Source organism: Empidonax traillii, unplaced genomic scaffold (genome assembly GCF_003031625.1).
Source record: "Empidonax traillii isolate 1590-97213 ecotype Southwest subspecies unplaced genomic scaffold, ASM303162v1 scaffold15:size5535645, whole genome shotgun sequence".
NCBI classification, from domain to species: domain Eukaryota; kingdom Metazoa; phylum Chordata; class Aves; order Passeriformes; family Tyrannidae; genus Empidonax; species Empidonax traillii.
In genome coordinates this window covers 2,084,102-2,099,106 of record NW_020955208.1, presented here as the reverse complement: position 1 = coordinate 2,099,106, position 15,005 = coordinate 2,084,102, and the positions used below count along the sequence as shown (strand labels likewise).

The 15,005-nt window shown below is 52.0% G+C and overlaps 1 protein-coding gene across 3 annotated transcripts; it reads left to right on the top strand.

Moving 5' to 3' along the window:
* Positions 1–3,011: 3,011 nt before the first annotated feature.
* On the top strand, positions 3,012–12,803 carry TAL1 (TAL bHLH transcription factor 1, erythroid differentiation factor). Of its 3 annotated transcripts, XM_027893790.1 has the most exons (5): positions 3,018–3,386; positions 4,747–4,896; positions 6,118–6,546; positions 7,343–7,434; positions 11,786–12,803. In XM_027893790.1, coding segments are annotated over exons 2-5 (942 nt in total). In that variant the 5' UTR covers positions 3,018–3,386; positions 4,747–4,894; the 3' UTR covers positions 12,205–12,803. The 3 variants fall into 3 exon arrangements, 2 of the variants coding, with proteins under 2 accessions (XP_027749591.1, XP_027749584.1); XM_027893783.1 differs by lacking the exon at positions 4,747–4,896; XR_003572374.1 differs by lacking the exons at positions 6,118–6,546; positions 7,343–7,434; positions 11,786–12,803 and adding an exon at positions 5,072–5,557 and having other exon boundaries at positions 3,012–3,386.
* The last annotated feature ends 2,202 nt before the right edge of the window (positions 12,804–15,005 follow it).

Genomic DNA, 15,005 nt, shown 5'->3' with positions numbered 1-15,005 from the left:
GACACAGGTGCTGGAAGTGGTGATTCATTCCCATTCCCACCGTTCGTGGTGGGAGGACAGTTCGGGATGGCAGTCAAGCCACGTGTTTTTTCCCTGCCTGTAGCACATCAGTGTGCTCTAACAGGCACTGGAACAAACTTTGTTTTAGTAATGGCACTGTCTCAACAGCAGTTCAGCCTGCGGTGCTGACCTTGGCTTTCCTGCTCTGAGTGTTAAACTAACAGTTAAAACAACCCCCTCTAAAAATCCTGGGCCTTTCCCAGTCAAATCCAAAGGACTGCAGTGTTAGTTCACGGTGTGTTTGAGAGGGCACTAATTGCTAATTAATTTATTACAGAATTGGGGTGAGATAAGCCATGTGCCATTTCAAAGCCAGTACGGAGAGAGGAAGGCAGCAGCTCCCTTTAAGCCATGTCAGAATTTCTCCTCTCACGCAGCCTCTTCCATCAACAAGAATATTTGCTTCCTTTCAGGAAAGGTGCTCCTTTTGCTGTGCTGAAAAAATAAAACCTTTCTCAGTCCCTGAATCGTCCCTGGATCAGGCATAAGCTTATTATCTGCCAGCACATTTTCTGCTGAATCAGTCAAAAAATAGTTAATGTTTTTGAACATTCCAGTGAGATGAATGAGGCAATTCATACCTCTGAGCTATTGTTGCAGGGTTTTGTTCTTTGTTTCCTATTGTAAAATGTCTGGAAACACAGGAAGATGACAGTTGTATTGGTTAATATTTTAAAGACTTTCTTCAAATGCTCCAGGGCTAGAAACAATTTGAAAACAAAAGCCAAACTACTTGCACACAGCTCAGGACAAGGGTGTGGTGTTATATTAAGTTACACAAATCATATAATCTTGGACAGCAACCTCTGAGCGAGCGAAACATTAATTTGCTTGACCAAAGCAACAAAAAACCACCCTTCCCTAAAGCGGCATTTTCCTTTCATAGTGTGGTGCTGAGTAATTTCAAGATGTCTGGGTTTTGTTGGGTTTGGTTTTTAGGTTTGTTTGTTTGTTTTTTTTTTTTCCTGAAGCATCTACTGCAGTTAGAAGTAAAAAGCACATGGAAAGCCAGGTCTGGCTTTGTTAACTGGGCAGTGGGACCCAAACTCAAGCACTGGCTCAGGAGGGAATGGCATGGGGTTGGGGCAGCACCGTTTAAGATGTTACTGTTTGGGTTTGGGGTGTTTATTTTTCTTCTGTGGTTTCTTTTATTAAAATCTTATTTTAAAGTCTTTTATTATAATTAAAGATTTTTATAGCGCTTGATTAAAAGGTGCTGGTCCTCCTCGGAGCATCACTGACTGCTTTACTCTGTGCCTTTTTGGTTCTTGCCCACTCTGTTTGCACGACTTGCTACCTCTTCTGTAGTGAACGCATGGTGAGGGGCCGGGAAGCCCACCCTAGGCAGGGCAAGGGCAAGGAAAGCTGCCACACCAGGGTCCCCTCAGGCTCGGGGTGGGGTTGCCGTGCGGGCAGAGGTGGGTTGAGCTCGGCCACGGCTCCCATCGCAGCGGGGGCCGGCACGGCTGGGAATGGCCCCGCAGCGGCCCTCGGTGCTCAGAAGATGCTCGGCTTCCTAATCTCCCCCGCCCAGCCCCGGCTGTTCTATCTTTAACGCTTCCTGTTGGTGAGAGGAGCCGGCTTGAAAATGGTCGTGTTTCCTGGCGGGAGGCACGGCGGGCTCTCCGGCGCGTCGTGACCGCCCCTGCCCCGCCGCCCCACTCACGCTGCCGGGCATCGTGAGGGCTCCTGCCGGCCGGGACACGGGGAGGGGGGAGCTCGGGGAAACCTCTCCCACGGCCGCGTCCAGAGCGGGAGGCTGAGGGGAAGGAGTGAAAGGAAGAATAACAGCTCCGGCATTTCCCCCCTGCGGGAGGGTGTGCAGGTGGCGGGGAGACAATAGCGACCCCCGCACCCCGGCCCCGCCGCCGCCCCCGCCACGCACGGGCAGGTGCGACCGGCCCTCACCGCCGCTTCTCCCCCGAGCCCCGGGCTCCCCTCACGGCCGGGGGCCACCGCCTCGCCCAAACCCCGTAGCAGGGACCGGGAACCGTTCTGGGGGGCGCCCAGCCCGGACCCACTCCTTCCCACACCGCGCCGGGGGAGATTTCGTTGATTTTCGCGTTCCCGCCCAGGCCGATCCCCGAGCTGTCGGAAACTTCTCCCTCTAGGAGCCTTTAGGACCACTTTACCTGTGGGTGTCCGGAGGGAGCGGTCTGGGACCCTATGGTGGTCCCCTTCTTCCCCCCTTTCCATACCAGGAGCCTCTGGCATTTCGAGAAGGGTCCCGCTGCCTTGCGACCCCCACTGCCCAGCTCCCGTCCCCGCCGACCGCTCCGGCTGCACGGCGGCTTTGGGAAGGCCCGGGGGTCCCCATTCACTCGAGCTCGAAGACCCCCGCAGCCAGGACGAGACCCTTCCTCGACGGGGCTCGCAGCCCCGCTGGCTGCCCCGCATTGCTACAGTGAGACCCAGGGCCCTTTCTCGCCTTCCCCAAATCCCTCTCCTTCAGGCTCCTCCGCTCACATCCCAAATTTCTCGAGAGCGAGAGGTGCCGGCTGGTGCTCTGCTCCCGGTCCCCAGCATCACCCAGCCTCGCAAGGATGCTCGGACTCCCCCCACTCCAGCACGGGAGAGGAGATGGGGAGCTTGTCCCAGTTCAGCCCTTTAGCAAAAACACACGGTACGGGGGAGGACGGCTAGGGATGGGGCCACTGTTCTCCAAAACATCTCCCCTATATGTGCTTTATTTACCTCCTCTTGTCCCAAAGCAGCACACACCCCTTCCCCCTCTCTCAGCGCCTCCAACAATTTATTTTGGCTCATTAAATTTAATTAAGAACGGAGTAGGTGTTCCATATTTAATAATAAAAATTAAAAAAAAAAAAAAAAAAAAAGGGAGGGGGTGGTGAAAACAGGGGCATAATAACCTCCAAGAGGACTAAAATAAAGAATCACTATTCAGATGCGGGCAGCCACAGTGCAATTTTTTATTACTTTTTTTTTTTTTTTTTTTTTGCAGTGTCTTTTTAAGAGCATCTAAGCACACACACATAAAAAGCTAGAAGGCATGCATTCCGGAGTTATTCCTATGCATATCCCTGCAATAATTTTCCGCTTTCCTTCGATAAAATTGCCAAATAATAATGAATCATTTCATAAATAATGGGTTTAGAAGCTTATCAGGGCAGGCGGGCCACTGCTGGGGTTTTATCTCTCTCGGCCACATTGCAGTAGTGTTCCGCTCTCCATACTAAATAGGAAACTGGACGTGATGTGGAATTAGAGCCTACCCAGCTGAAGCCACCCAACACTTACTACAAATATAGCCGCGATGCGTAGGCCACAAAATGGCTCCACTCACTTTTCCCAATGAAAAGCAAATGGTGAGTAAAGAGGAATCGGCCCTGCAGCGAGCTGGGCGGTGCAGGGGGCGCGATGGGGTTTTGGGGGACTCCGGAGGGCAGCGAGGGGGCTTTGGGGGGGGCTTCTACCCCATGTGAAAGGCAGGCGAGCAGGGAAAAAAAAAAACACAAAACCTTTTCCGCGGTTGGGTTTTAATCTTTTTTTATTCTTATTCTTTGATGCGGGGTGGGTGAGGAGGAGAACGCGCGTTCCCCTTTGAAACTGTGGGGTGCGATTCCCCCACCGCGCCGGGAACCCCGAGGGCCGACCGTGGGTGCGAAGAGCCCACCGGGCCCGGGTCTCCCAGCTTCTCCCAGAGGAAAAACACCAGGACACGGCATGGCCGACGGCCAGAGTCTGAGCGCTTCCTCCCGGGAGGGGGGTCCCCTCATATCCCCCTCCCTCCAGCCCCTTCGTTTTGGGGCGATTTCCCTACAAACGGCCGGCGGGAGAGGTGCGCTTTTGGGCTGGAAATTTCCTGTCGATCGGCCGCTGGAAAACAAAAGGATTTTGTGGAGCAGAAGCGAGCATGCAGGGAATTATTGCCCCCCCACCTGCATTTCTCCAAACGAAACCACCCCAATTTAAGGCAAAACACTGCAGATACCTTTGCGGGTTTGTGTATTTCGTTTTTAACGAAAGCGGGAGGAGACGCCATCGGGATTACTTTTTTTTTTTTTTTCTTTTTTACGAAGGGGTAAACCTTATTTTTCATGATTTGGTTGGCGGCGGGGGGGGGATTAAACCGGCCTCGCCTTCCTGTTGCTCGGCGGCAGGGAGCGGGCTCACCCCGCCGCCGGCCCGGCCCCGGTTGTCGCGGCTCCTCGGCCGGGAGCGCGCCTGCTAACGGGCCCCTTGAGGAATTTAATTTGCCCCTTTAGGAATTAAATTTTCCAGCCGGACGCGGGAGAAACGCCGCCGCCGCCGCTTCGTGCGGGCCTTTTGGGAGAAAAACAACCCCGTGTCCGGGCCCGTCTGGGATTTACTCCCGGAGAGACTGGGCTTGCAATGTGTCCAAAAAACCGCCCAATTCGCCCCAAATATAGGGCTTTTTTGTTTTGTTTTCACGCCTTTTTTTTTTTTCCCCATTTATTTATTTTTTTTTCCACGCCAGGCCATGCCCGTCGCTCGTTGTGGCCCCTTGTGCGAGGCGGCGGCTCCCGGCGGCGACATGGGGGGACCTGGGGGTGGCCGCTGTCCTCTGTCATAGGGGCCGCCCCGGGGTGCTGTCCCCTCCTTCCCTCTCCCCTGCACCCTTCTCTCTCCACTGATCTTTGGCAATCCGGACCCACGAGATCCACCCTCTCCTCTTTTTCTCCCCCCCCCTTCTCTTCCTCCCAGGATTTAGCAGTTTTATCCCGATGCGGGTGTCCTTCCTCTCTGTAAAGTCGTAAGTACCTTGAGGTGGGAGGAGTAAATTCAGCCTGACACTGAGAGCGCTTTTGTTGAAACAGGAGAGACTTGCGGTGTCCCTACTTAAATATGACACATGTGAGTAATCTCTTCCTATACAATATCGGAATAGGCAATTAGATTTTTCTTTTTTAGAGGGCTGGCGGGGAAGGGGCTGGAGGGAAGGCAGAGAGCTTGTGCTTTTGGTTGGGTGGCTGTTTTGTTGGTTTTGGGGTTTTTTGTTTTTGGTTTGTTTTTTTAATTTATTTTGTAGCGAGATGGTGAGATATGGCCAAAAAATTTGGTTTCTCTCTCAATTCAGCCCATCAAAAACGGGAAAAAAAATTACCCAAGGCAAAGGAGCGAGAAGGATGGGCGGCAGCTCTCTGCTCCGTGAAGCTCCCCATTTATAGGGGGAAAAAAAAATAACCAACTAACCAAACAAACGAACAAAAAATCTAAAAGCGAACGAGTGGATATGTGGAAGGAAAAGCGTGGCGATAATCGCCATATCGCTGCCTGTCCTTGGCGCGAGGTGCCCTGTCGCGACAGCATTCGTTCTATGGGAGAAGGGGGACAATGCTGAGTGCGGCCGCGGCCGGGCCCCTTCCTCCTTCCTGCCGTAGAGAGTGCGCGGGGGGATTGGCTCCGTTAGGGGCTGGTTTAACCCCCTCTCCCCCAAAAAGTGGTTTCGGGTATATTTCACTGTTTTATAAATAATAATAGTAAAAATTAGACATGGGAGAAGAAGAGGCCACCCTTGAGGTTGAAGCCGCTACTGGCAGGCCGGGCTGCGATCGGGCTGGCTCCGCAGGCGGGCAAACACCACCAGGGCCCCCGATATGGGGAGAAATACCCCTCAAAAAAGCAGGGGTGTGCGCTGTGCCTCCTCCGTTATTTGGCCACATGATTTGACTCGGTGCACCGGGCGCTGGCCGAGCCCCTCCGGCTGCACCGGCCGCCCCGACGGTGCCACCGCTCCGCGGGTACCGGGGGATGGGAGGTCGGGCCTGTGGTGCGTCCTGCGGGACCAGGGCGCTGCGGGACGTCAGAAGTGCCGCACCGCTCCGCCAGGCTCCGTGACGTCACGGCAGGGCCGCTCCGTGACGTCACGGCCCCGCACGGCTCCAGTGCGGCGGACCTGGAGACCCTCAGGTGCCGCCGGCAAACTCTAAATGATTTTAGGGTGATTAGTAACACCCCCTTCGCCAGCCAACTCTGAGCCCCGAAGCGGCCACCCCCGTCGGGGCGGTACCTGGGGAGGCGTAACCCCCCCCTCCACAAAGCGGGGCCGCCCCTCACCGCTGCCTCTCTCCGCAGGACGATGGACAGGCCGCCCGCCCCGCCGCCCCCCAGTGACCCCCGCGATGCCCGCCCCCCCCGGCGGCAGGACTCGGAAGCGGAGACCACGAGCGAGCCGGAGAGCAGCCGCGGGGGCATGGAGGCGCCGGCGGACCCCCAGCTGCTGCTCAACGGGGCGTCCAAGGAGGCGGGCCGGCCCTCCCCCGGGCCCCCCGCCGCCCCTGTGCCCGTCATCGAGCTGGTGCGCAGGGGGGGCTCCCTGGACATAAAAGGCCGGGAGGCGGCGGGAGAGGCGATGCAGAGAGCGCCGGGTGCCGAGCCGTGCCGCGCCGCCGAGGCCGCCTGCGAGGCCCGCATGGTGCAGCTGAGTCCCCCCGCGCTCCCGCTGCAGCCCCACGGCAGGGCCATGCTCTACAACCTGGGCCAGCCGCTGGCCACCATCAACAGGTCCGTGTCTCCCCCATCCCATCCCATCCCATCCCATCCCATCCCATCCCCGAGGGGAGCCCCTCTGGAATGCGGTGCCGGGGAGGGAGGTGCGGGGAAGGGAGGGGAGCCGCAGCATCTCTTCCTCCGAGCGGGACTCGGGGCTTAGTCATCGCGGGTTTGCGTGCAACTTTGCAAAGGAAGAAAGGGAAAAGGGCAGAGGGAAGGAAAATTAAAAAAAAAAAAAAAAAAAAAAAAAAAAAAAAAAAAAAAAAAAAAAAAAAAAAAAAAAAAAAAAAAAAAAAAAAAACACCCAAAACCAACCCACAGTAGAAATGTCCCGGGGGGTCTATCAGTAAACGGGCGGGAGCTAGTTTAGCTCCTCGGACTCTCTGTCCTCCGACGAGTGCTTCAAATAAGCGCAAGGCACAGCAAAGGCTCTGGTAGGGGCTGGGCCAGCCCGGGGGTGTGCGGGGACGGACCCGGTGCGGACCAGGCCCGGCTGGACGTGCGCGCCCGCCTGCGGGAGGGCACAACGTTGCGGGGATGCGTGTGGGTTTTGCCCGGAGCCGCCAGCCCGGATGTCCCAAGCTGCCCACATCCCCCTGCCCACGCGGCGTGTCTCCGGGCGGCCGCGTGTAGTGTAGCCTCACGACCCAGGGCTCGGCTTCGTGAGCCGTGAGCTCGCTCCCAGGTCACGGAGCAGCTCCGCTTCCCGCCGGCCCCGAGCCGCCCCCGGACGCTGCCTCCCCTCCTCGGGGGCCGGGCCGGGGGGATGCCGGAGTGTCCTCACGGCCCCTTTGCCTTTCGTTTACAGCGGATTTTTCGGCGAACCGGACTCCTTCTCCATGTACGGCAGCAACCGGGTGAAGCGGAGACCGTCTCCGTACGAGATGGAGATCACCGACGGTGAGAGCATTTCACCCCCGCGAAATTAAACCCCCAAATAACAGATAACAAAAGGACTAAACCCCCAAACCGTGAAACGCGAATAGGATGCCTAGGGAGCCAGGGTGGTAAGGTTCGGGATAGTGGAGCCCACACTGGTCCCCACTAACGTCCATCCGCGTGCTCGGTGGGTTTGACTTCACCCAGCGAAGCAGCGGAGTGTAATGGCTAATTGCACCCCTTAGAGATCAAATCCGAACGAAGACTCTCAATGCAAGTCTTTGTTGAAGTGCAGATCAGGGCCATTGCAGTGAGACGCTGCGTCTGTAAACCCTTTCAGCCAGGAGACATTCGCAGTGCAGACCACAGCCTTGTGCAGAAAGGACAACCTGCCTTAAAACTGCCTGGAAGCAAAGAGCTAACCCTGTGTTGAGGTCCGCAAGGGCGCAATGGGACTGCCTTTTGCATTTTAATTCAGCATACATCTGCACCTTGCTGCTGTCTGCGTTGGAGAAACATCCCGCGGCAGAAAGCGGGAGCGGATACGGCGGGTGACAGCCTGGTGTCTGAGCAGAGATCCCCGGCATGGGCATCCCTGTCGGAGCCGCGGGATAATTTCAGAGAATGGAAGGGAGGGAGAAGGCAGCGCAGGGTCCATTGCCTGCTCCCCGGCAGCCGGCGTGGGGTGCGGGATGCGGCGCGCAGGCGGCAGCACTGCCCACTCAAAGGGGTGTTTGCAAGAAGAATTTACACGTGGGAGGCCAACCAGTTTATCTGCGGAGTTAACGGCCTGTACACATGAGATCCATTGAAATGTGCTCTCTCTTTAGCAATTGTAAACACTGTGTTTCAATTGCTGGACAATTAATTTTGCTTCTTTTTAGCTAGCTGTCCATTCCCTTCCACCCGGCTAATCTAAGATTAAATCGTAATCTGCATCACTCTAAAACAATACACCCCGAAATGACGGGCTCAGGGTATTATCTGCTTTATTCAGTCCCTCTCTCCCCACTCTCTGCTCTCCTGATCCTCTCAGACCGGAGCCCCGTGGGACAAGGGGATGTCACAGCCCCAGCACAAGAAGGGCTTTTTGTCTGGTTTTCATTTTTAGGGCTTAATGGTTACGGTGAAAAGTCCATCAAATCACTTTGTCCGACTAAAGCTTTTGACTTGCTATTTAATTAGGTATTAAGGATTACAGACATACTTGGTTGCAAACAAGTTTTTGGGTATGTTCTTTGATTCAGGTGTAGAGATTGGGCCCGATCCTTCAAGTTCTGGCTCATGAGAATTTCCAAGACTGGGCTCAACACTTTTTTTGGGGAGAAAAATACGCGTCAGACGATGCTGTCTAAACAGGAGCAATTTGTAGGAGTGTACATCCCATGCTGAGGTGTCTGTGTGGTCTAATGGGCTTATTGCTCTGGTGGTCACCTGCCAGGTGACATCTGTGGCACACAGGAACATCACTCCTGAGGGCTCCCAACCCCTGGGAGCTGCAGAAGGGCAGGAAAGTCTTGCCAGGCACTTGGCGTTTGATTTTCTCTGTAAGGAAATGAGTGGAGTTTTTTTTTTACAACTATTCCTTTATATATTTTGTGGAAAGTTTGGTGCATTTAACATCTTCTTTAAAAATAGCTTTAAATGGAGCTAAAAACGTGGAAAAGTATCTGCAAAAAAGTATATCCTGGAACTTTGGAAGCTCATCTTTTTATTAGTTTTCCTTAGATCTCTAATTACAATTTTAAAAGCATCAGTCAATCAATTGGAACAAAATCCAGGCAAAAATTCTCATCTGACTGCTTGAATTAATTATGAGGCAAATTTCTTTATAAGAAATAGATCTTCTATTATAACACAGCTATGGGGCATTTTAATTTTCTCCGTTGCTTGACATGTTTTGGCCCAAACCCGACCTCTTTCTAAAAGATAGTGTTAATTCAGTTGACGCAGGAATGAAGAATCTGAGTGGTATCAGAATTTGTGTTATACACTGGAGCATGGTTTGGGTGCCCCTGGATGAAAATGAACAAGTCCTTTTTTTTTTTTTTTTTTTTTTTTTTTTTTTTAATTTCTGGCCTATTTACGAATAGATGCCTTTTAGCTGTCAACTTCCAGTGAACACAGACACATGTTTGAAGCCTGTGAAGACTGGAAGTCTCTTGAGGTGCTTTTTGGGTCTTGTTTTGTTTTTTAATGGACAATATCCAATGTGGTTTGTTTTTTTTTTTTTCCTCATAACCTTATGGGAGTAAAGGGGTTTTAAGCTGCATCTTTTTCTGCAGCTTAAGGCTGGTTTCTTTGTCTTTTCTGGAAAGACCATTAAAGTGTTAAAACTATTATATTATTGTAGTAGGTTATGACACATTCTTCATTGCCTTCTTAGTAGTGCTACTGAGGTCCCCTTGGTCCTCACCACAACCCTACAGAGCAGACTGTGCACATCAGGGACAAGAAATCTTCCCTTTCTACGAGCTCTTGCAAATTAATTCATACAAAGGGCATTATGTGCTGTTTGGGGGTCAATATTGCCTTCATTAAAGAATCAGACTTGGAGTCAGAGAGGCATTTCTCATTTCTACATCACTCAGCTTTTCACGTGGGCTCTTTGTGATTTTGGGGGGGGGGGGGGCTCCCTGCTCCTGAACATGCTGTGAGGAGAAGTGGCTGCTCACACTCTGGAGAGGCTGGCAGCTCTAACCTGCCTGCTTGGGAGTGTGTCAGCTTACAAACCCTGCAGTGCAGGACGTTCTGTGTGGTGTGCTGGACTGAAGGCACTCAGTTCCCCCTGAAATGTGTGATGGTGTTTAATCAGCTGGAATGTGGGATTCCTCTTTTTGTGTTGAGGAAGGTGGAATTTGTCGAGGTGCAGCCTGACTAGCACGTTTCCAAAGTCGCATTTGTTCAGCTGTTCTGTCACAGTCGAGGCAGCCAAGAGTTTTGCTAGACAAGAATAATGATGTTTAAATGTCCCACGGGGTGCTGTTTTCGCAGGGTGATGGCAGAGCTGTGGCTCAAACTGTTTACCACAGCCAGGGACTTGCTCCCTCCAGGAGGGAGTAATTGGGCAAGTGCCTCAATGTGGGGAACACAAGGGAGAGAGGATGAGGATGGGGATTCTACAGTTTTTTTGGGGTACAGCTCACTGATATGTTACCTGCAAGTCTTTTGCTTCACTCCTTCTGATGATTTTCATTTTATGTGATGCTTCCCACCCTTTGGGAGCTTCTGCCATGGTCACTCTCCCAGATTTCAATGAGATCGATGTGACCTTCCACTGTTGATGTCTCCTGGAGATGAGGATGGAAAGGATGTAACAGTAAAAGCATCTTATGGTAGTGTCCCCTTAAGCGAGTTGGTTTCCATGGACCCAAGGACCTGCAATGCTGATTTACAGAGCTGCTGCTCCTGTAGCACAGTACTTCTGGGAAGACGTGCTTTTGGGTCTCTTCTAGCACAGAAGGAATGTTTTTCTCATGGCAACATGAGTTACCCTGGTGATCTGAGAGGAGAATTGGTGTGTTTTGTGTGTCCACCCTGTGTAACATGCCCTGCCAGAAATATGGCTGTAAAATTTCAGGGATTTAATTGGAGTTTACATGTAACTAAGCAATTCTTTCACTTCTCCAGTTAGTGTCAGAGGGAGTTTTTGCCTTGGGGTACTGATATGGAGAGAGACCAGGAGGCCCTCAGTTCAGCTGTGAAACTGTTTCATCCTCCACTGATGATCACCCTTCCAGCAAGGACACTGCCTTCACTCTGTGGGCCACATTGCTACCTGTCCTAATTGCTGTGGGGTGAATCCCACCACCCTGTTTCATACAAAATACCCACGGGACTGGTGGCAACCTGGTGGTCTCTACCAGCACTGGATCCTGCCTGCAGCAGGGAAGGTCTCTGGATTTTAGAGTTGTCAAAGCCTCTGCTCAAGCCAATTTCCTCCCATCTCAATTGTGTGTCCTTTAGACACTTCTGGGATAGAAAATAAAACTATCCAGTGAGATCAACTTTTAATAGGACCTTCGTTGCTGAGTTCCCCTTGTTGATGAGCTGAGATACCCTAAAGGCATAGCAGCCTTCTGCACACACGCCATGGCTTAAGCCTTCCTCCTTGGAGAGGTAAATTTAGACATCTGAGGAGACACTCAAAGAGGTGCAACTCCATTTTCCCCTTCCACTGGATTGAACAGAAGTTATGGCTATCTCAGCTCGTCATATCAGCTTCCAGTTAGCTGGAAACTCGTTTCACCGCCTTGCTGATGTCAGTCACCAGAATAAGTCAGTTGGTCAGTTTGGGAAACAGGGACCTATTGAGCAAAGCACACCTGACCTGTTATTCCCCGCTCCTAACTCTGTCTGGTTGGAATTCCAGGTCCTCACACGAAAGTGGTCCGCCGCATTTTTACCAACAGCCGGGAGAGGTGGAGACAGCAGAACGTCAACGGGGCCTTCGCAGAGCTCCGCAAGCTCATCCCCACCCACCCTCCTGACAAAAAACTGAGCAAGAACGAGATCTTGCGCCTGGCTATGAAGTACATCAACTTCCTGGCCAAGCTGCTCAACGACCAGGAGGAGGAAGGAAACCAAAGGGGCAAAGCGAACAAAGACTCTGGGATAGTCCAGGAAGACCTCCTGCAGGACATGTTGTCTCCTAACTCTAGCTGTGGAAGCTCCTTGGACGGGGCGGCGAGCCCGGACAGCTTCACGGAAGAGCACGAAGCGCTGGACTCGAAGCACACGCGGAGCCTGCACCACGCCATCCTCCCTGTAGAAGGCAATGCGCAGCGGTGATGACCTTGGCACTGCTCCCGAAGCACCGAGGGGGTTGGGGGGGAGAGGCAAGACCCGAGCGTGAGGATGCCGGAACTTGTGCTCGTTGGGATCTGTGACTCTGCCTTTCCCCTGGGGAGCTCGGGCTCCCCACTCTCCCCCAGCCCGGCGTGTTGGCTGAGGACGAGGCCAACCCGGACGGACGCTCAGTAAATAGGTACGTGATCGTACAAAGAAGAAAAGCATTGAAGTCGTCTTCATTGTACATACTGCTCGTGACGTGACCCTGAGGAGGGGGAGGAGACGTGGCCAGCGCCTCTCCAGCATTTAGAGGGCTTTCAGACCACGTGATGACCACCGCTTTTTAAACAGTCGCCTGGTTGAGGCGTGAAACTCCTCTTTCACTGCTGGCAGAGGCCACTGACGCTTTCCTGCTCCACGTGGTGCTGGAGACTGCTGCATCATGCCAGTGCAGCACTTCTCCAGCCTGTGGCACACACAGCTGGTCTGAACAGGAGCTGGGGCCTCATGTTCCTGTTGTCCGAGAGCTTTTGACTGTATCTTTTTAAAGAGGTGCAAAAATACCCTCAGCAAAAGAACTATTAAAAGGATTAAGACTATTTCTTTCTCTCTTCTTTTTTTCTTTCTTTTTTTTTTTTTTTTTCTTCCCCTTTCTTCCTTTCCCTTCTACCTAACTTTGGATTGTTTGGGGTTGTAGTATTTATGATGTGGGATTACTTCTGTTTAACACTGTCATGCAGTATCCATTGAAAGAAAAGGTACATAGGTGTTTTCTGCCACCCTCCCAGTCCCTAATTCTTCTGCTGGTAACACTCAGCAGGTGAGCTCCAAGCCTGTTGTGGTCTACTAGAGTTTTCCCATTGGTTTCTGTAGGGCCAGAGTTTCTTTAAAGAAAGATGAATTTCAGATTCGGTAAGGGAAAAAAAAATACTTGCTAGTGGAGTATCTCCTTGGACTGGAGGATTTTTATTATCAAAAAGCGACAAGAAGGCAAAAGGAGTCAATGATGTATCAACAGCGTGCGTGTACATAGGGTTATAAAAGGGGTTTAATGGTATGCTTTGAAGTTTTTGATTTTATTGTGTGAAAATGGTGGTGGTTCAGCTGTGCCAGTGCCCACAGTATGGACCACAATGCTGGATTTATTCCAGCACTAGAGAGGTCCTTGCCTGACGAGACTGGTAGGAGCTCACAGCCTCTGAGCCTTGTGGGGGAAGCCCTAAAACTAGTGGTGGGATTAGCCTCCATTCCCAAGTGCTCAGATTGCTGCAAAGTTGATATCTGTGACTGAGATGGTCCTCTGATCCCTGCTGCCTGCCCAGGAGGGTGTTTGGGAAACAGGAGAGCAAGAGGCTGCTGCTGTGGGGGCTGGGAGATGAGGACCACACTGTGCTGTCACCGCTGCATCAGTCCCGTCATTTCCCACCCACCCATTGCCTGTTGGGGCAATTGCCCCAAGTCCATCCTCTCTTCCTGCAGAGATGTCAAGGCACAGAAATCTCTACCATGCTACAGTAAAAAAAAACCTAAAAAACCACACACAAACATCCTTTGGAAGGGGGGACACCTTCCACCTCACTTGTTTCTTCCCAAGGATGCTGAGGTACAAGGGAACACAGAGAATTTGAGAGGGTGTCTGCAAGCCCATCCAGGCTTGATTCAGAGCTCTCTTATTTCCATCCCTGCCTGGTTTTGATGCCTCTTTGTAAATAATAGTAAAGAGTCCGGCGTGTGGCTTGGCACGTTAGGTGGAATTAGTTGCCTGAGAAGGGATCCTGGCCCATGTAAGGATTTCCAAGACCCCCAGTCTTGGAAAGCACCAATCTCCCCCATCTTAAAAAGGGGAAAAGGAGGAAAACTCCTCCCTGGGTCTGGATTGCTCATGCTTGGGAGTTTTTACTAGAAGGGCTTACCCTCAGGGCTGTGCCAGGGAAGAGGAGCTGGCAGGTGCCAAAGGGACACCGAGGAAGAGGTTTGGGCTGGTACTGGTGCCAGGGGTAGGAAAGGCAAGCAGTTAAGGGCTGCCTGGGGACCCTCTGAGAAGGGAGGGGGTTGCTGTCACACAGGTAAAGCCATTCTTGGTTTTAAAAATAACCCTCTACAACCTTTTTATTGAACTGTTGCAAGAAAAAAAAAATCACCAACATTCAGAAATTCCTCGTTCCACACAAATTTATTTTTTGTTTAAATCTTTGTGGTAGCTGAATAGTTGGGAAAATGGTACAACCTTGGCAGCACCCTCAAATGCCCCCCCCCACCACGTGCCTGCTCGTAGCCCTTGGCAGAGCACACTGTAAGGTCTCCTGGGGTATGTACAGTTGTACTTAATTGTGATTTGAATGGTACATTTCTTCTGCCCACCTCTCCTCCTCTCTGCTTCATCTCTCGCTGTGTGGACCATCATCCCCTGTTTCTGTTGGGAGCAGCGCTCTGGGGCAATGTTGTACCGTGTGAGTGAATTCCTGCCTTATGATTTTGGGTTTTTTTTTTCAACCCTCTCCCTTTCTCTGCCGCCCTCCCTTCAGATTTCTGCATTTTTTCTGCAGAAATGAAGTAACCAGACCTGGTACCCTGAGTCTCAACCCACTGTGGATGTGCTATTTAGAAAACACATTTGTTGTAATGTGTGTGTATATATAAATATATATATATAATGAATATATCAAGAATATTTCTAAATAAAGTTTTACAAAGCAGCCTCCACTTGCTGTCTGCCTCTGTGCCACCTCATCGCTCGAACCCTTCATTACTTTGGTATTTCACCGTGGGATGAAGATGCCAGAGTGGCCCATTCCCAGCCA